Source organism: Scleropages formosus, chromosome 12, assembly GCF_900964775.1.
Source record: "Scleropages formosus chromosome 12, fSclFor1.1, whole genome shotgun sequence".
Lineage (NCBI taxonomy): Eukaryota > Metazoa > Chordata > Actinopteri > Osteoglossiformes > Osteoglossidae > Scleropages > Scleropages formosus.
In genome coordinates, this window is record NC_041817.1 from 29,336,237 (window position 1) to 29,354,965 (window position 18,729).

Here is an 18,729-nt window from a genome sequence, read left to right on the forward strand (position 1 = left end):
GGCTACCTTCGCCAGTCAGTCACACAGTGTGTACTGTGCGAGACTATGAAACATCATCAGGAGAACATCCTAACAACTTCCTCCTTGGTTCTTCAACAGCTGCTGATAATGTTCACGAGGAGTTCAGTGTCTGGTGGCAAGAAGGAAGACATGAAAGAGCTCAAGTACTTGACAGTTGTAACAGTGGAGATGACGTCATTTCACAGGCTCCATGGAGCTCCTCAGACAGCCACCAGTCGAGGGCTGAGAGACTCAAACAACCACAATGACCGTCTCATCGCACTTAAATTAAACCGTGAAAGAATGAGTGTCATGATGTGGTCAAATGGGGGCTTTTCTCCCAGCAGCCGCATCCATCAGGGAGGATCTGGAAAAACAAAGAAGAGGCTTTTCCAAAACTGTATTTGTCTCCTTGCTCTGCTGCATAGATATCAGTGCAGGACCATGAGACTGAGCAACTTGCTGCAGAGTGGGAGAGACCAGTGAGGTCAGCAAGACCGAAGAGATCAGGGAGACCGCAGGTAATGAAGACCGTCTGTTCTCCAAACTCTACGTGCATGTGCACGTGTGCTTGGTGGGGGAGACATTCATCCCCACCTCTGTGCTGCCAAACCCAGCGCCTGCCCAGCAGGGGGGAGGGAGAGGAAGCAAGGAGCACTGAGGTCTCTGCAGCCCAGAGGAGGAAGAGCGCCCCCTACATTTGGAGCTCATCTGCAGAACCTCAGCAGAGCTTCAGCTCTACTCCCAGGGTCTCCTTCCTCCAGCTGACGAGAAAAAGGACCACGTTTCTCACCCCCTGATGGCACACAGGGAGCTGCAGGGGGCGCTGTGACAAAATCGACTTCAAACCAGGGTGCTGCAGTGAAGGTAGCTGGTCGGGGGGGTTGGAAGTTTATTAATCACATGGCCGTGGTAGTTTTTCACACTTTCCAATTTACTTTTATACCTTTTCAACAAATTACCATCATATTTATTTGTTCTCTCGTCCTCTAAATGGACCCTCTTTGTGTGAAATATATTTTTCCACATGTTTCTGAGCCCAAGCCAGAGTCTTTTTTACAGCCATTTGGAAATGGAGCCTCAGGCACCATTTAGGACAACAGTAAATTCATGCTGACATCCATGATCATAAAATTTGTTTTGTCATGCGATGATGGAGATTTTCCGTCTCGTCCCTCGGATCCTAGCAGAGCCGCAATGCGGTTGTCTCCCCCTCCGCAATGAGCACAAACTGCCTCCGTTTACCAAACGCATGATGAATACTGAGTGCGAAAGACAGTCTCACCTCCCCTCACTTCACCTCACTAACCCTAATCGCAGTCCTGATCCATTGCTCAGCCACAGTATCATATTTTTTCTTGCAGCTTCCTTAAGTATTGCGCCACCTGCTGTCAGGTACTGCAGTGCGAACTGTTTTAAATTTACACAGTGTGTACGAGCTTTAAACATACAGTATGTATGAAGTGACATTAGTTGTTTCGCTGCCAGTTAAAAGGTGCCAATTCCTTGTTGGTGTTTGTTTTCCTTCGAGCTGATCTTGGGCCAGCTGGTAGCATAGTGGTCTGAGCTGCTGCTGCATTTAGACCCAAAGGTCCCAGGTTCAAATCCCACCTCCAGCTTCATTACCCCTGAGCAAAGTGTTTGCTCTGAATCACCCAGCTGTATAATTGGGAAATAACTGTAAGCATCTTACATTGTTAAGTCGCTTTGGAATAAAGCGTCAGATTAATGTAATGTTCTACCTTGTTATTTCATGTTTTTGATTTAACAAGACTGTCCAGTTGACATGGTTAGAACCCCACTGCCGCCAATCTTGTGGACTGCATGGACCATCGCTGCTTGTTTATCGCTACTGTCACTGTAACCGTGGTACCAAACGGCCCCGGCACGGGACCCCATGTGGTTTTCATTAACTATGGCTCCACGAGGCCCTGGCGCTGCAACAACTAACGGTGAAAAATGAGCAGTCTGGCCTGAAGAGAGGAAAATTCCTCATGTGTGGATGTTGTGAGCCTGCGGTCCTAAGTACCATAGTATAGAGAGCGATGTGTGCGGAGCCTCTGTGCGGGAGAGTCTCGGTGTAACATGTCGAGAGGCATCGCCGGGCCCACAGAGCTGATGAAAACCGCGGTCGGAGCAGAAACGAGGAGGAAATGGGTGGCTTCTCCTCAGAGCCCCGAGTAAATTGGCCAGAAGGAAGTGGATGAGGCTTGCGGGCTTTTTCCACTGATCTCACTCTGCCGTTCAAAGAAGATGTTTCATTTAGACTGGAAACATCTGGCACCAATACACACTTACGCTCCAGTCGCACTTGGCTCAGGCCCCTGAGCGCAGGACCCGAAGTGGGAACGTTTAGTGGTCCACAGCACTAATAACTGCTCCAGCTCATCCTGCAGAACCCGCCCGTTACAGGCAGATGGTCGTCTAACCCTGGTCACACGTGTCACTTACATTGACTCATTTAGCTGACACTTTTCTCCAAAGTGACTTACAACGTTAAGGTATTTCTTATTATTTAACCCATTTACACAACTGGATAATGTTACAGGAGCAATTTAGGGTAAGTACTTTACTCAAGGATACTACAGCTGGAGGCGGGGATCAAATCTACGACCTTTGGCTCCAAAGGCAGAAGCTCTAACCACTCCACTTCCAGCTGTGCTGCTGAGTTAACATGAAGCAGGACATAGCTTTAGTGAGCCCTACTCAGAAAGGATGATGGTGTGCTGAAGAAGTGACCTGTGCACCGGAGGAAATGTCACAAGATGCCAGTTACCAAAGCAGAAGGAAACTGAAGAATGAAGGCAGTGAATATGACTGCAGCCTCTGCACAGTCACTGAGGGCTTTACTATCAGGTTGAGCGCTATAGCCTGTTTTGATCGATCCCTGTCCTGCGTTTCCTTGGCAACCATGGCTGGAAACAGAGCCCAGGCATGAGGTCGACCCACGAATGTCAAAACAGGAACCTCAGGAACGCAGCGAGTGGCTCAGTGGGGGAGAGGACCGCTACTCCACGTTGCCATGGTACCGGGTCCTCCTGCAGCAGCACCTGTGCAAACATGGGCGACGCTCGTGCTCCTGCAGCGTGGGACACGCAACACATTTACCTTCATCACCAGCGGAAAATGTGCATGCGTTTCAGAAAAGACCCTTTACGGTCGTTGCCACCTTTGTGCCGCTAACCGGCTCTCCTGCTCCCAAGCGCCACGTGCTCCGCTCCCTCTCCTGCGTGACCTGCACAAACAGCACGTTCCAGAAATGGCTGCAGGCCCCACGAGCTCCGAAGTCTCGGCATGGACCCCGACCGCAGTAAACAGCAGACAAACACACTGAGCCAGTGAACCCCCCCCGCCCAGGGGGCGCGGTCCCGCTCGCACGGGAACTGCCCACCTTGGCGAGGAGGCTCCGGGCCAGGCGCAAGGCCGAGACTGCCCCCCGCAGGCGGAGCCGCAGAAGTCGCCCGGCGACGCAGGACTGCAAAATGGACGGTTCCCAGGGTCCGCGGGGCGACCTGTTCTCCTTCGCTCAGGTGTTTCGCTGGTGTGCAGGGCCACGAAGCCACGATAAAGTCAGACCGGTTTGTCTGCCGCAGTGGGCCTGCGTTGCGTGGGCCATCTTTGCGGCAACAGATGAAGTTCTCTCTCTGTTTCTCACTCCACTTTTAAAACCTCTAAAGTTTCAGTTTTGCATAGTGTCAAATCTTTTAGATTAGACATGACATGATGCTTTCTGTTTACCGTTGACACGCCTCTGCAGCATCGCGTGGAGTTCGGGAACGGTGCCTCTGGACTGGCAGACCGGGGTGGTGGTCCCTCTTTTTAAGAAGGGGGACCGGAGATTGTGTTCCAACTACAGGGGGATCACACTCCTTAGCCTCCCTGGGAAAGTCTATGCCAGGGTACTGGAAAGGAGAATCCGACCGATAGTCGAACCTCGGATTCAGGAGGAGCAATGCGGTTTTCGCCCTGGCCGTGGAACACTGGACCAACTCTATACCCTCACTAGGGTGCTGGAGGGTTCGTGGGAGTTTGCCCAACCAGTCCATATGTGTTTTGTGGACCTGGAGAAGGCATTCGACCGTGTCCCTCGTGGCATCCTGTGGGGGGTACTTCGGGATTATGGGGTTCGGGGCTCGTTGCTACGGGCTGTTCGTTCCCTGTATGACCGGAGCAGGAGCTTGGTTCGCATTGCCGGCAGTAAGTCAGACCTGTTCCCGGTGCATGTTGGACTCCGCCAGGGCTGCCCTTTGTCACCGATTCTGTTCATTATTTTTATGGACAGAATTTCTAGGCGCAGTCAGGGAACGGAGGGTGTCTGTTTTGGTGGCCGCGAGATCTCGTCTCTGCTTTTTGCGGACGATGTGGTCCTGTTGGCTTTATCGAATGAAGACTTACAGCGTGCACTGGAGAGGTTTGCAGCCGAGTGCAAAGCGGCGGGGATGAGAATCAGCACCTCCAAATCCAAGGCCATGGTCCTCAGTCGAGAAAAGGTGGATTGCCCCCTCTGGGTTAGGGGGGAGTTGCTCCCTCAAGTGGAAGAGTTTAAGTATCTCGGGGTCTTGTTCACGAGTGAGGGAAAAACGGAGCGGCAGGTTGACAGACGGATCGGTGCGGCGTCCGCAGTAATGCGGTCATTGTACCGGTCTGTTGTGGTGAAGAGGGAGCTGAGTCGTAAGGTGAAGCTCTCAATTTACTGGTCGATCTACGTTCCTACCCTCACCTATGGTCATGAACTCTGGATCATGACCGAAAGAATGAGATCGCGGATACAAGCGGCAGAAATGAGTTTCCTCCGCAGAGTGGCTGGGCCCACCCTTAGGGATAGGGTGAGGAGCTCAGTCACCCGGGAGGAGCTCGGAGTAGAGCCGCTGCTCCTCCGCATCGAGAGGAGCCAGTTGAGGTGGCTCGGGCATCTGTTCCGGATGCCTCCTGGACGCCTCCCTGGGGAGGTGTTCCGGGCTTGTCCCACTGGGAGGAGGCCTCGGGGCAGACCCAGGACACGTTGGAGAGACTATGTCTCCCGGCTGGCCTGGGAACGCCTTGGGGTTCCCCCAGAGGAACTGGAGGAGGTGTGCGGGGAGAGGGAAGTCTGGAGGACTCTGCTCGGACTGCTGCCCCCGCGACCCGGCCCCGGATAAAAGCGGAGGAAGATGGATGGATGATGCTTTCTGCAGCAGTAACGCAGACAGTCCACACACAAAACACAGTGCGAGTGTACATAGCTTGCAAATGCAAGCCTGTTAATTCCAGAAAACCCACTACAGTATGTTATTTACACCTATACCATGTATACTGTACTTCACTTTTCACGTACCACTTGTCATAATACTGTACTACTTTCGCGCCGCTTCAGACTGAATTCTAATTGGTCGGAACTCATGTCAGTCCTTTCGTGAGCGATGTAACGCAAGCCTATCCAAAGGGACAAAATTCTACAGATCCACCCTTTCCCGGCTGCTCTGTGTCGTCACTTCCGGTTCGTGCTATAGCTGGCGGTTTATTCGTTTAGTGTCAGGTTCAGCTTATGGAGCTGCTCGTTTCCGAACGGAGTGTGTAAGTCGCGGTGTTACCGCTCGTTTGGAAGCGCGGAAGAGGGTTATAACTGCGGGCTATCGTTTATACTTATTTTTATGTTAACTTTATCCGACCGCGTCAGGTAACTTCTCAGACTGACTGAGCTGAGGCCGCGTCCTGTCCTCCCGGCTAAGTCTTAGCAGCTAGTAGTACGGACTACTGCTAAACTAACTTATTACTAGCTAAGCTAGTAAAACCTGTAGCTCGTCGACATCGCCGGAACCTCCTCTGCCTGAGCCTCTAATGCAGTGTAACGTAACCTCGCACACACAAGAATAATAAAATAAATAAATGCACAGGCACACGCACACACACACACGCGGACAGAACAATATATACACACCGATCGATCGACAACACAAATCAAACAGAGTGTAATACATAGACAAACACAACAGCATCGACACATGAAAAACACAGATGACATAGAGTGTGACACATACAGACACACAGAAACGGTGACATAAAGTAAACACAATATAATTCGCCACCATGTCGGTCTATCTGACCGCTGAGCAGCAGCAGCGCATCGAGGAGAACCGCCGGAGGGCACAGGCCAGGAGGGCTGAGAGGTTGGCGCAGGCTGTGTCACAGCAGGTGCCAGGGCTGGGAGGCGGAGCCTCAGGAGGCCCCCTGCAGGTGCACTCCTCCGCCCAGCCCCCCCGCCTTCCTCCGCCACCACCAGACCCTGGAACGAGCTGCCGGCCCAAGGTGTCCGAGCCAGGGCGGGTGAGCGAACCGCAGTCGCTGCGCTGGGCGTTGCTGTCGGTCACTCGCATTACATCCAAAGCGACTTACAATTATTTACCCATTTATACAGCTGGGTGACTTTCCCAGAGCAATTGGGCACTACAGTTGGAGGGGGGAATTGAACATGTGAGCCTTGGGTCCAAAGGCAGCAGCTCTAACCACTACACTACCAGCTGTCCTCAGTAGTTGCTCAGCTGTTTGTATCCACACTGGACCATTTGCTGTTTCACTTCCACAGGTGAAGGTAGTAGATCCTCTTTCGCCGGCCAAAGCGTCAAAAGCGACAGACAGCGACGGCAAACGGCCGGTCCGCGGTCATCGTGTAGCGACCGTCAGTGCCCGCCTACAGCCTGCAGTCACCAAAGGCAGGTGTGTGTATCACGCGGTCGACCGGTTCAGAGTGGAGGTGGGCTACAACGCGGAGCTCATCATGCTTTTTAAGAACATCCCCTCTCGGGTTTACGGTGAGTGTAGTTACCGAAGCAGTACAGTTGGGCACTCTGGCCTACGGTGTTGGTGTTGTGTTTCCGACATCTGCATGAGTCTCACTGTGATTCACGCTATGTGGTGGCGTGGTGCTGGTCTGTGTGGCCTTTGTCCTGAATGGAAGGCACGTTTGCCCTTTCATTGTGTCTGTGTGTGTGTGTGTGTGTGTGTGTGTGTGTGTGTGTGTGTGGGGCGCAGGAGTGGAACTCTTCAGCAGTTCTTTATTCATTGATCGTTGTACCTTCCAGACCCTGTGACCAAGATGTGGAATTTTTGCTTGGAGGATTATCACCACCTCAGTAAGTATGGCTTTGCTGGGCTTTCTTCCTCTGGAAGTTAGAACCCTTTATAAAGGCAGTCATCTGTTCGGTCCCGTACCCTTCGTAATTCAACTCACTTCCGTAGTGATCGCAGCTCTTGTCTGGTGTTGATCAATAATATAAGCAAAGCTGCACATGTTCATCAATATTATCAGCATTTACTCTGAGTTTGTGGGAACAAGGTACTTCTGTCTTCAGGCACTTTAAATTAGTTTTAATTTTAATGTTGCTGCAAGTTAGTAAAAATGTTACATTTCAGTCTTTTCATTTATCTGTCCTGAAGGCCCATGAGGGCTGATAAACCCCAGAGTATTGGTGGCTGCTCTGTTGCAGTGGAGGCGGTGAGGGGCGTGGCCTCTGTGTCGCTGCAGGGCCTGGAAGGGGCGCATAGACCGGCCACAACTCAGAATGCACTGCTGAACCTGTGCCAAGGCTGGCAGAAGCCCGGCGCCACGGTGCGCGGCCACTGCGTCCTGCTCACCTGCTCGCGCTTTGAGGTGGACCTGCCGTACCATGCGGATGCCATCGGTGCCTTCAAACTGCTGCCATCCAAGAACTATGGTGGGGAGGGGGCTTCATGTCTGTCACTGCATTTGTGGCACTGCTGTAACTATTGTGTGGTCTGAAAAGTGGAGCCCCTGCAATAAGTCGGCTCTTGTGTTTCAGATATGAAGACAAGAAAATGGAATTTCCTTTTGGAGGATTACAGGAAGCTGAGTGAGTGTTTGAGCTCTGCTGGAACTGTGTGTGTGTGTGTGTGTGTGTGTGTGTGTGTGTGTGTGTGTGTGCGCGCACGCGTGCGTAACACCTCTTCCCTCCCCACTGGGCAGTGCAGACCCTGGCCTCCCTTCCATTGGTGGAGGTGGAGCCCCTCCCTAGGGCTGTTGTGCAGGCCTTTGGCCTGCAGTTTGAGCGGAGTCACTCGCACCTCCCTGAAGTCCCTGATGCAGATCTGTCCAGTGTGGACCCCACACTGAGTCACAGCCTGATGCCCTTCCAGCACGATGGAGTCAGGTGATGCCTTCGTAGCACACATACAAACATGTGCTGTTAATATCACCAATCTGTCATGCTTTTCAGACTTTTTCTAGTCTGTTCCCATGATAAGTTAGTTTTTCTATTAGTGCAGCTCTGCTGTGAGTGCAGTGAACATGTTCAACACACACACAGTCATCAGATAAAAGCCCAGCAGTGACTCAGTAACTCACTGCTGTGTTTTTTCTGTGTGTCTACAGTTTTGCTGTGTACCAGGGCGGCCGTCTGCTCTTGGCTGATGACATGGGTCTGGGGAAGACTGTGCAGGCCATCTGCATAGCAGCTGTGTACCGGCAGGAGTGGCCGCTGTTGGTCGTAGCTCCCTCTTCAGTGCGCTTCACCTGGGCAGAGGTACGAGTACGTGTGGCTGCAGCAGTCGTGGCTCTGAGGCTCACAGTTTCCTCTCTACAGTGTCTCCTGGTGCAACGAAGGAGTGGGAAGGTCCCGTATGAGTTTTCAGGTTTAATTTCATCAGCCTCAGTTGGCATTTTGACTCCATCCATTCATTGAACAGTTCAAATCACGGTACAAGCACACAAGTAAGAACTTGCAATTTTTTAAAATTGTTTTAGTCCTCTCACAGCTTACCAGTTCAGAAGAAATACCATGTGAACACCTGACTGTGCAGGCAGAAGGAGCAGCATTTCTCATTAGTCTTACTGAATAAATGTCAGATACAATGGAACAGAGAACTCTTACAAGTTTGGTATGATCTTCTGTTGGACATCTGCCCTTTTGCATCTGAGTGAACAAAGAGCTGAGTGTATCAAGAGCTGGCAAAGAGCTTTAGATACTGGATTATGGACACACAGCTTGTGTGTCTGGCACCACCATGTTGCTGGTTCACATCCCTCAAGTAGCTGCCTATAGAAGTAACATTGAAATAGGAAATACACAGATAATCTCTCGCTGGGGATAGTGACTGAGGCATAGAGACCCTTGGTGTGAGAGACCTTTGGCTTTTGGTACATTGTTCGTCCACCTGTGTGAGAACAGTGACTGTTCACTGACTTAAGGGTGTATGAGTTTGCCTGTTTTTGTTAGTCCTCACTTCTAGATGGCAGATTCAAAAGCAGCTGATCTTAGTGACATTAACCGCACTAACCCTGCTGACCCATCCAGGCGTTCATGCGATGGCTACCCTCCCTCCAGCCTGACAGCATCAATGTGGTACTGAAGGGAAAGGACAACGTGCGTGCTGGTCTCGTCAACATCATCAGCTACGACCTGCTCAGTAAAGTGGAAAAGCCAGTGGCTGCCAGGCCCTTCAACGTACTCATTATGGTGAGACGGTGTCCTCATCCGCTGTCTCTGCATTGGTAGCCTGTCCATTTACACACAGCAGACCCTGGTGTAGTTGTTGCTCACCCCTTCTGTGAGCTTGTGGTTTAGCCCCTCCCCCTTGGTGTGACCTGAACCCCTCCCTGTAATGCTGTTCCACAGTCACCTGCTTTGTGTTCTGTGACGTAGGACGAGTCCCACTTTCTGAAGAACATGAAGACTGCGCGCTGCAAGGCCGCCCTGCCATTGCTCAAGGTACAGCGAGCCTTCGTGCACAGCATTCGCGTTTGCAGACGGACACACCTGTCGTAGCTGTCTGGTGGTGATGCGTGTCCTGTGCGGTACATGTCTCCTCCAGGCTGCCCGCAGGGTAATCCTGTTGTCGGGCACACCGGCCATGTCGCGGCCCGTTGAACTCTACACCCAGATTGCAGCTGTGAGACCCACCTTCTTCCCTCGGTTCCACGACTTTGGGCTGCGCTATTGCGACGCCAAGCAGGCAAGTGCAGCTACAGAATCCTGTGCGTTCCCTGTGCACTTCCTGTGTAATCACCCTCCTCTCTCTCTCGCCCCCAGATGCCCTGGGGCTGGGACTACTCGGGCTCCTCCAACCTGGTGGAGCTCAAGCTGCTGCTCGAGGAGTCAGTAATGCTCCGCCGCCTCAAGTCAGAGGTTCTCTCACAGCTCCCGGCTAAGCTACGCAAGGTGGTCACCATAACAATAGATGGCGCAAACACCCGCACTAAAACCGCGCTCAGCGCCGCCGCCAAGGAGCTGAGCAACTGCAACCGGAGCGTACGTAGTTCTGCAGGGACGTGGGGGTTCAGTAGAAGAACACCGTTCGCGAGTCCTTATTGGGAGTCTGGAGTTGCACTATTAGGGGGTGAGGGGTATGAAACGATGCTCAGATCCACATGTTTATAGTTCTGGGATAGGGTCTAGACCTGCAATTGGACAAGCAGCTGTCCATAATAAACGGTAAATGAATGAATGCAAATGTTGTTTACTTGCCCCCAACAAAGCCCTTAATTACACCGATCACAGGATGACGTGTGTTTAAAATCAGCCTGCATATATGTGTGCTGGTGTTGATGGCTTGGAGACTCTGCTGTTTTGCCTGCAGAAAGTGCGTGAGAAAGAGGTTCTTCTAGTGTACTTCAACCACACTGCGGAGGCCAAGACTGGTGCTGTCACGTGAGTCTTGCTGCATGAGGACGCGACTGGGGGGTGTTCATGGGGGTCGACCGCCCGTTTAATCATTGATTTGGTCGTTACTGGAAACATTGCTTTCCTTCAGAGAATACATCCTGGACCTGCTGGAGTGTGGCAGGGACAAGTTCCTTGTGTTTGCTCACCACAAGCTCCTGCTGGATGCTGTCAGTAGAGAGCTTGAGGACAAGGTGAGGACCCTTTCTGCGTTCCTTACGTGGTAAAGTAGTGCAGTAGACAGAAGGTAGCAGAATAACATCAGTGAGGCTTTTTGCGCAAAGCTATTTCTCGCAGCCACACAGTGATGGAGCTCCTCTGTACAGGGCGTCGCCTACATCCGCATCGACGGCTCCACGCCTTCGGCAGAGCGCCAGACGCTATGTCACAGGTTCCAGTTCTCCGAGAGCAGATGCGTGGCGCTTCTGTCCATCACAGCGGCCAACATGGGCGTGACCCTGCACTCGGCCACACTTGTCGTGTTTGCCGAGCTCTTCTGGAACCCAGGGGTGAGGGCTGCACACCAGCTGCTGTTTTGTGCTACACTGTGACATCTGCCCACGGCATCAGCGTCCTGTTCCTGTCCCGTTTCCCAGGTGTTAATACAGGCGGAGGACAGAGTACATCGCATTGGACAGACAAGCAATGTGGACATCCACTACCTGGTGGCCAGAGGCACTGCTGATGACTACCTGTGGTGAGCCCTTCCCCCGTAGCAGTTGCACTCATGTATCCTCTGTGGGCCTGTTAGTCACCAGCGCCTCTCTGCCCCTTCCAGGCCCCTGATCCAGGAGAAGATGGATGTGCTGAAGCAAGCTGGTCTCTCGGAGTCCAACCTCATGGAAAGTGCAGAATCGGCCAGTTTCCGCTCCAAGGTGCGGCAGCCCTGCAGCTCCTATCACACAGACAGTCGTATGGCTATGCTCAGATGTGTCCTTTGTGCCATTTCCTTAGTGGCTCCTCACAACATTTATTTTTGTGTCTGTGCGGAGGAGCAGGAGCCAGAGCAGCGGACGATCACCGAGATGTTCCAGACGTCCTTCACTGAGGAGAACGATGTGGACGAGGACACCCTGCTGAAGGCAGCCAGCGAATGGGAAGAGTGTGACACAGGAAATGCTTCTGAACAGACATTAAGTGCTGAGCCAGAAAGCCCCTGGAAGAAACGATGTACTGAGGGTGACTTCTGCAGTGAGTCTTTATATTAAAGAAACCAGCAGAAAACAACAAGATTTATTTGTTTCTAACTTGGGAATTATTTTGCATTGTTGACTGAAGATGTTTTTTTTTGCTGTGATTGTGAGCTTTTCAATAAAATGTTTTTAAACTTAAAAACTCGTTGTAGAAATGAGTATTAATTTTTCCCAGTTCCTTCCATCATTCCCAAAAACACACACACCCATAGTCAACAACCGCTTGTCTCGAGTAGGGTTGCAACCAGCCGGAGCCTATCCTGGCAACACAGGGCGCAAGGCCAAAGGGGGAGGGGACACCCCACACAGGATGCCAGTCTGCCGCAAGGCACCCCAAGCAGGACTTGAACCGTAATCGTTCATGGCACTATACGTTCATTCAGCAAACATGCTCTCAAACTCAGTCTGGTCATCACAACTTAAACTCAAAGACCTTGCCTTTCTCTAGGTGCAAACACCAAGCATGAAAATTGCACCACCAATCAGAACTGAATTCAGAACCAAAAAAATCAGAATTGCAGGGTCAATAATTAGGGCCTAAAGAAATGTCCATGTGATTTCAGATGGAACCCATGCCACCTTGGTTCATCATGTGCACATACATGTGAGGACTATGAGAGAAGCTGGACAGCTAGTGCAACCCAGCCTAAGCTGTTACACGGTTGCATCCATTGTCTATACTTTCAGAAGGAAAGTAGGTAATTTGCCTTCTTACTGTAATACATGTAATGTTGTGCATGTAGACAGTCTCCACTTTGTTTTCATTGTAGCTTTTACCACAGTGCTATAATGGGTGACCATAGGTCAGTAAAGGTAGAATCTCATTTTTTCAGAACCGAGAGGCAGCCATCTATTGACGGCAGGCGGAGACTTCTCATGGCTGAGCAGAAGACTTGCCCTGGTGAATATGGTGATTGCCCACAATGCCATCCGCTCGAGGGATATTCAAACCCGAATATAGTCTTCCAAGGAACTGACAGCACGAGCATCTCCACCATTGATCCTTCATGAGAAGCACATAAGGACAAAGCAGCTGTGAAAGGAACTTTTGAAAGGAATTCAAAGTTAAGGAGCAAAGATTCCGATATGGGCAGGTAACTGCTATACTGTACAGAATTTTTACAGTACAGTATATAGAGTATGACCCAGGTCTCCAGCATATCAATACAGTGCTGAATAGTAATGTTACACTAACTGCATTTTGGTGCTTTACATTACTGTACACAATCTTTCATTCCAGTCCAGTAGTACACTACAGTACTGTATTCGTAGTAAAATGTGTGGAGTTTTTTTGTACCTTTGTAGAGAATCTTTGAGCTGGATGCCATGGCTGACCCACACAAGTAGGCAAAGTTTGAAGTGGACCTAGATGTTAGATATTTGTACCTTTGGGTGTGAGTTTTTAAAGTTGTGTGTTTGAAGATTTGGAAAAATGCTGGGTTGTTCCAGCAATTGTTTCGAAGCAATCGGGAAAAACAGTAACGGATGATGTGTGAGAAAGTGTAACGTGGACTCACTCAGTGTGGAGGTCACCAGTTAGTTTAGTTATTTCGGTAAATCCAAAAACATGTCAAACTTAAGGTGACTAAAGATTAGATGAAGACAGATCACTGATTTGCTGTCTGTATTATTGGATTTTCCAAAACAAAATCTAAGTATGGGCTTCCCTCACATGAAGAGTCTAATATAGACTCTTAACCCCTATTTACCATTAATTTACATGGGGACTGCAGATGTGTTTCTGAACCACAAACTGTTTGCCCGTTCCTTCACCAAAGACGCTCAGCTCCTGCTTTGACTTCGGAACAAGTGAAAAATGTCACGCAGAACCAAGTCCGGAATCTCAGAGCTTCTCTGGACACCTTTGAATTCCAGGCTTAAGACCCACATATTCAAAATAAGTTAAAAATGAGTGACTGGGTTATCGATGTATCTCAGCGTGTATTGGCGTCTCGGTACGTGGTGGATGTGCATGAACATTTATTCGCTCGTCACCTCTCCAAGAACAATACAAACAATAGCAACCAACACGTCATTAAAGCCTTAACTCGTGTGTCCTTGTCACTGTTTTATCAAAGTCACCGTGTGCAGCTGGTTGCTGTAAACTGAGGAAACGTCGCATTTTGTGGAGCGCCATAACGGAGCGTCCTGTGTGTTTCCTCTTCCTGTCCTTCAGGCGCAGCTCCGGCTTTGGCGAGTCCAGGTGTGCAGGTCAGGGGGCTGCGCCTTGGGCCGAACACACGGGAGAAACCAAGTTGGAGAACATCGGGTGGCTAGAGAGGGAGCTGCTGGTGCGGAGCCGCTCCTGCGTTTCTCTGCAGCTTGAACGCGAATATGAACCGTAACCCACCGTAACGTGAGCCGTCGACACACTTTGCATTTGTCTGCTCACGACCCCGTGGAAAAAAGGCTCCTACTTACCGCCTCCTTGAGCTGCAGGCTCTCCCATCACTGCGTCAGCTTGCGGGCTTCTCTTGAGGCCCTGCACAGGCTGCCCGCTGTCCAGCCCCACAGCTGCAGGGAAACAGCCGAGCGGCGTTGACCACCGGTCAGTCTCCTACACTCTCACACCGGAAGCAACGTGACCGTTTCAGACACGGAGGAGCCGTGCACGAAGAGCGTGGAACTTGTGCTCCTTACTGTCAGCGAGGGCCTCCTGTGATGCCGTCGTCCCGTCCCCCTCAGAGGCGGCTTGACTCAGCTCTTGCTCGCTCCCCCTCCCTGTGGAGCACAAGGGCCACAAGCTGAGCATCCATGGGACGGCCGGACAGAGTGTTGCGCCGCCGGCTCAGCTGTTCCTACCCCCCTCGTCATGCGGCTCCTTCCGAAACAGAGCGCGGATCTCCTCTGCGGCTCTCTGGGCGTTGGAAGAGCCGTGCACCGCGTTCTGCAGGATGTCCTTGGAGAACCGCGCTCGCAGGGAGCCTGGAGCCGTGTCCATGGCCTGGCTCGGGTTTGTGGGACCCATCATGACCCTCCACTCCTCGACAGCGTTGTATCGACTCAGCACCAGCACCATGCTGGGTCCGCTGCCACACGGACAAGCAGAGATGAGGACGGTGAGAGCCGGTATTTGCGTAGCCCGTACCGTATAGGAAGACGTGCTCCACAGCTCCTTAACTTGCACACACAACAGGGACAGGAGGTCTGTTCGTAACGCAACACGTTCACAACTCGTCCGCTCGCTCAGTGTCAGCATCGCTAGCCCAAGTGAGGGCCGCGGTTGTCCGGAGGCTATTCCGGAAGCATCGGGAGCTTTTTCCTGTCTTACCTGCACATGAACTTGACGAGCATGTTGAAGAAGGGCTGCTCCTCGAGGCCGCGGTACAGCAGTCCGGCCATGCTGGCGCTCAGCACCATCTCCTTCGCCTGGACGACGTTAAAGCCGCTGCGCTGGATCTCCTCCAGGATCTTCCCTGTGGAGGACGTCGCACCTCAACACCTTCACACAGATTTTCCACCCACCGCAGATCCAGGGCACAGAGACAACCGAAGATCTGCGTGCAGGACACGGGTGAGCGGCGCACCTCTGTGCTCCTGCATGGCGTCCGGTTTGATGAAAGCCAGCGTCTGCTCGGCCGGGAAGAGCAGCTGGATCTCGCGTTCGGCGTCCTCGGCACTGCGGCTCCCGTAAAGCTGGCTGAGGGCTTCGCCAGACACCGCAAAGCGGGCTCCTAGGCTGTAAGAGCGCCACCCGAAGACAAGCTCCGGTCAGCACTGGAACCAAGCCACAGACTTGCGGGTTCTCGGTGCAGGGGATACCCCTCCAAACGCACCTGTCAGGGGCGTCCCTCTGAGCCTGCTCCACATCCTTCGGGCCCAGCATGGTCTTCCACCGCTGTACTGCAGCCGGTCCGACGAGGACGAGCGCCAACAGGGGCCCGCTGGGCACACATGCAGCACGGCGGATAGGCGTTGAGTTGGGCCACAGAGCGTACCGCGGTATCTACCGCTGCGGTCAGTCTGCTTACCTCAGCGTGTTTCCCAGGAGTGTGGGAAAGTAGTCCTCCTCCAGCTCCTCCCGGTAAAGCAACCGCACCTCTTCCTCCGTGAGCACCGCCTCCCTCTCCACGGCTACGCTGAAGCCAGCATCATGGATGTGCTGGAGGATCTCGTCTGTAGAGCCGCACAGAAGCACGTGTGCGTGAGGAAATAATTACTAAAAATTATTAATTACACAGGCAAGGTCTCCACCTGCAAAGTTCTCATCATGTTCATTTTCGGCCGCGGCACCGAGGAGACGGGCGTCCCAAAGCAGCTCGGCCCCCCCACCTCTGCTCTCTCGGGGCACCGGTGCGAGGATGAGCGCCAGGGTCCGCTCCACGGCGTCCTCCTTCGGCCCGTACTCGGCGAGGGAGAGCGTGGATGTAGGGAAGAAGAGCTCGAGCTCCCTGCTGGCCCGCGCTCGGTTGGCACTGCTGTGGACGGCACTATAGGGGGCGTCGCTGCCAAACTGCGCACGCACGCTGCCCAGCCGTGGAGGGGGAGAGGGGCGAGCGTGAGACGGTGTTCCGCACCTGCCCCACATGTACGACACGTGTGCTGTTGTACCCCTTCCTTCCGGCAACTGGAGCTGCTTCCACCTCGTACCTGTTGGGAAAGAGCCTCCTGGCCTCCTCCGTGGAAGGCGGCCCAATGAACTCGCGCAGCGCCAGGACGACGTCGCCCAGCTCCTCAGGCCGAGACACAAGGAGAGCGAGGCAGGGCCCGCTGGACATGTGCTGCACGAGCTCCTCGAAGTAGGGCTGTGGACGGGTGCCAAGCGGTCAAGTGACAGCACGGAATTGTTAGTTCTTCGCCCCCCTCCCCGCTCCGGCACCCCGGGCCGTACCTCGGCAGCCCTGTGCTCGTAGAGATGCTCGGCTTCAGCCCTGCTCAGTGCGCGCTCCTCCTGGGCCAGGATCTCAAATCCGGCGTCCTGCACCTGCAGAGCGTCACGCGGTTGTGCATGAGGAGGCGGCGCCGCGGGCCTTCTGAGGAACGCCATCAGCGCAAGCCGCTTCCGTCGGCCTTACCGTCATAAGGATCTCAGGGGCTTTGCCATGAGCCACCGCATCCGGTTTAATAAGAGCCACAGTGTACGGTTTCCCAGCCGGAACTGCAGCAAATCACAATGGGCTTTTGCTCCACCATCATAATTGGTCGCTCAACATTTCACAGTACAGATATTCAGCAATTAACTGTATCGAGGTGCAGGAGAACCGTACCCGGCACTTCCTCCTCAGATCGCTTAACCTGCGTGGTCTCCGTGTCCGCTTTGTCCGTGAGCGCCTCATCGGTCACCTGAGGGACCAGGAGGCACAACAAGTGTGCGTGCGTGCGTGCGTGCGTGTGTGCATGCGTGTCTGCTCCTGAAGACTCACCACCCTTCGTTCCCCTCCCTGCTCCAGCACCTTCCTCTCTTGGGCCAGTTCCTCCACCACCATCTTCTGCAGGAGGGGTCCGTTGGCCCCCCGCAACACCCCGACCAGCTCTCCACCCTGAGGGCAGCGACACACTGTTTCCCCCCTCTAGAGGAACACTGACACAAACCTCACGAGCTCATGAAAAAGGCAGTGGAGGCAGGAATTCTTTTCAAAGTTCACTTTTTATTACTCAATAATATCAAATATTACTGCTAACTGTGGGAGGGAGGGGGGGCGATCATGCGGAAACACTCACAGCGTAGAAGAGAAATGTGGGTTCGCAGTTCCCTCTGTATCCCTTCAAGGTGTCAACACTGTCAGCCTCTGCCTGGGGGGCCACGAGGACAGAAAGCCAGGCGGCTGAGCAGTGAACAGATAGAGACCCCCCCAGCTGCGGTACGCTAACCCTAACCCTAACCGCTCACCATGGCGAAATGCAGCAGGTCGTCTCCCAGCTCGTTCTTGATCTTGCGGAAGAGGCTGAGGACTGCCTGGCAGGGTCCGCACCACTGTTGATGGACGTCCACCACTAGTGCGACAGGGCGGGGTTAGAGAAGCTCCCCTCTCCGTCCTCGGCCCACCGGCGCCGGATCCCCGCACCGCCATACATTGCCCACCGTGACAGCTCTGTGATAACGGGACTGGACTTTTATGTGAAAATCGGAAAGCGGGAACAGCAACCAGGCGTGTGACCCATGAGCGAACGGGCAGAAAGCACAGGGAGCGTCGAGCGATCAGAGCCCCAGGTCTCCGGGTGCAGCACCTGTGCGCGTGAACACCTGAAGGTGACTCGCTGCTGATGGACACACGAGACCTGAAAGCTGTCCCTGAACCACGAAGGGGTCAGTCAAGCACACAAAGAATAGCAGCAGTTGACTGCGGAGGTTTAAATGGGTTCCCGTGCTTCTCAGGTAGTCCTTCACTCGATCCTCACCCGTCAGTCCTTTGGTCGCCAGCATGTGGTCCCACTGCTCCTGGTTGGTCACAGCCACCTGCGGACATGCTGGGCTTTAACTACGTTGGCTGGGAGCCACGCTACGCGCTTAGGTACATACATTAAGTCGTGTCCTTTCCAGCGTACCTGCAACTTCACTTCCTTCTTTTTCCCCGCCATTCCGTCACTCCCCGGGACAAAGTGACACGTGTAGAGGAGCGGTAGGCCTGAAGCCCGAAGTCACGGAAGAGGAACAGAGCAGGAGCCAATGAATGGAGAGAGCAGCACCGCGCGGATGAGCGGCCGCTCGATGCGGGACCGGTTCTGTGTACGAGGCGCTGTTGCTAGGCAGCCTCGTTGCTAGGCAACACGGGATGAGTCATGTTCTTTTCGTGTCATTATGATTAAAGAGAAAGTGAGGGCGGAATGTGAACAGCTTAAATCACGTAGGTTTCTTAAAAAAAAAAACAAACAAAAAAAAAGAAGTGAAGAAAGCGGTTTATAATCTGAACATTAACCGCCGCGAACAGGGGAAGCGTCAGCGA

At 53.0% G+C, this 18,729-nt stretch overlaps 2 protein-coding genes across 4 annotated transcripts; one reads left to right on the forward strand and one right to left on the reverse strand.

Moving 5' to 3' along the window:
- Positions 1–5,472: 5,472 nt before the first annotated feature.
- smarcal1 (SWI/SNF related, matrix associated, actin dependent regulator of chromatin, subfamily a-like 1) lies at positions 5,473–11,948 on the forward strand. Of its 2 annotated transcripts, XM_018741387.2 has the most exons (17): positions 5,473–6,303; positions 6,563–6,788; positions 7,059–7,109; positions 7,464–7,691; positions 7,797–7,847; positions 7,961–8,144; positions 8,366–8,516; positions 9,288–9,449; positions 9,636–9,701; positions 9,805–9,945; positions 10,023–10,241; positions 10,570–10,640; positions 10,744–10,846; positions 10,979–11,161; positions 11,249–11,349; positions 11,431–11,527; positions 11,651–11,948. In XM_018741387.2, the coding sequence occupies exons 1-17, from the start codon at positions 6,067–6,069 to the stop codon at positions 11,858–11,860; spliced, it is 2,481 nt and encodes an 826-aa protein (XP_018596903.1). In that variant the 5' UTR covers positions 5,473–6,066; the 3' UTR covers positions 11,861–11,948. The 2 variants fall into 2 exon arrangements, with proteins under 2 accessions (XP_018596903.1, XP_018596913.1); XM_018741397.1 differs by lacking the exon at positions 5,473–6,303 and having other exon boundaries at positions 6,612–6,693.
- A 1,854-nt stretch (positions 11,949–13,802) lies between these two features.
- Positions 13,803–18,720, reverse strand: LOC108929098 (thioredoxin domain-containing protein 3 homolog). 2 transcript variants are annotated; one of them, XM_018743447.1, is made up of 18 exons: positions 18,332–18,720; positions 18,185–18,242; positions 17,676–17,779; positions 17,507–17,578; positions 17,209–17,325; positions 17,053–17,128; positions 16,861–16,943; positions 16,677–16,769; positions 16,436–16,590; positions 16,118–16,311; positions 15,817–15,961; positions 15,622–15,729; positions 15,373–15,524; positions 15,117–15,261; positions 14,648–14,874; positions 14,486–14,566; positions 14,267–14,359; positions 13,803–14,071 (listed from the first exon to the last, which is right to left on the reverse strand). In XM_018743447.1, the coding sequence occupies exons 1-18, from the start codon at positions 18,362–18,364 to the stop codon at positions 14,058–14,060; spliced, it is 1,950 nt and encodes a 649-aa protein (XP_018598963.1). In that variant the 5' UTR covers positions 18,365–18,720; the 3' UTR covers positions 13,803–14,057. The 2 variants fall into 2 exon arrangements, with proteins under 2 accessions (XP_018598963.1, XP_018598954.1); XM_018743438.1 differs by having other exon boundaries at positions 16,118–16,362.
- Positions 18,721–18,729: the final 9 nt, after the last annotated feature.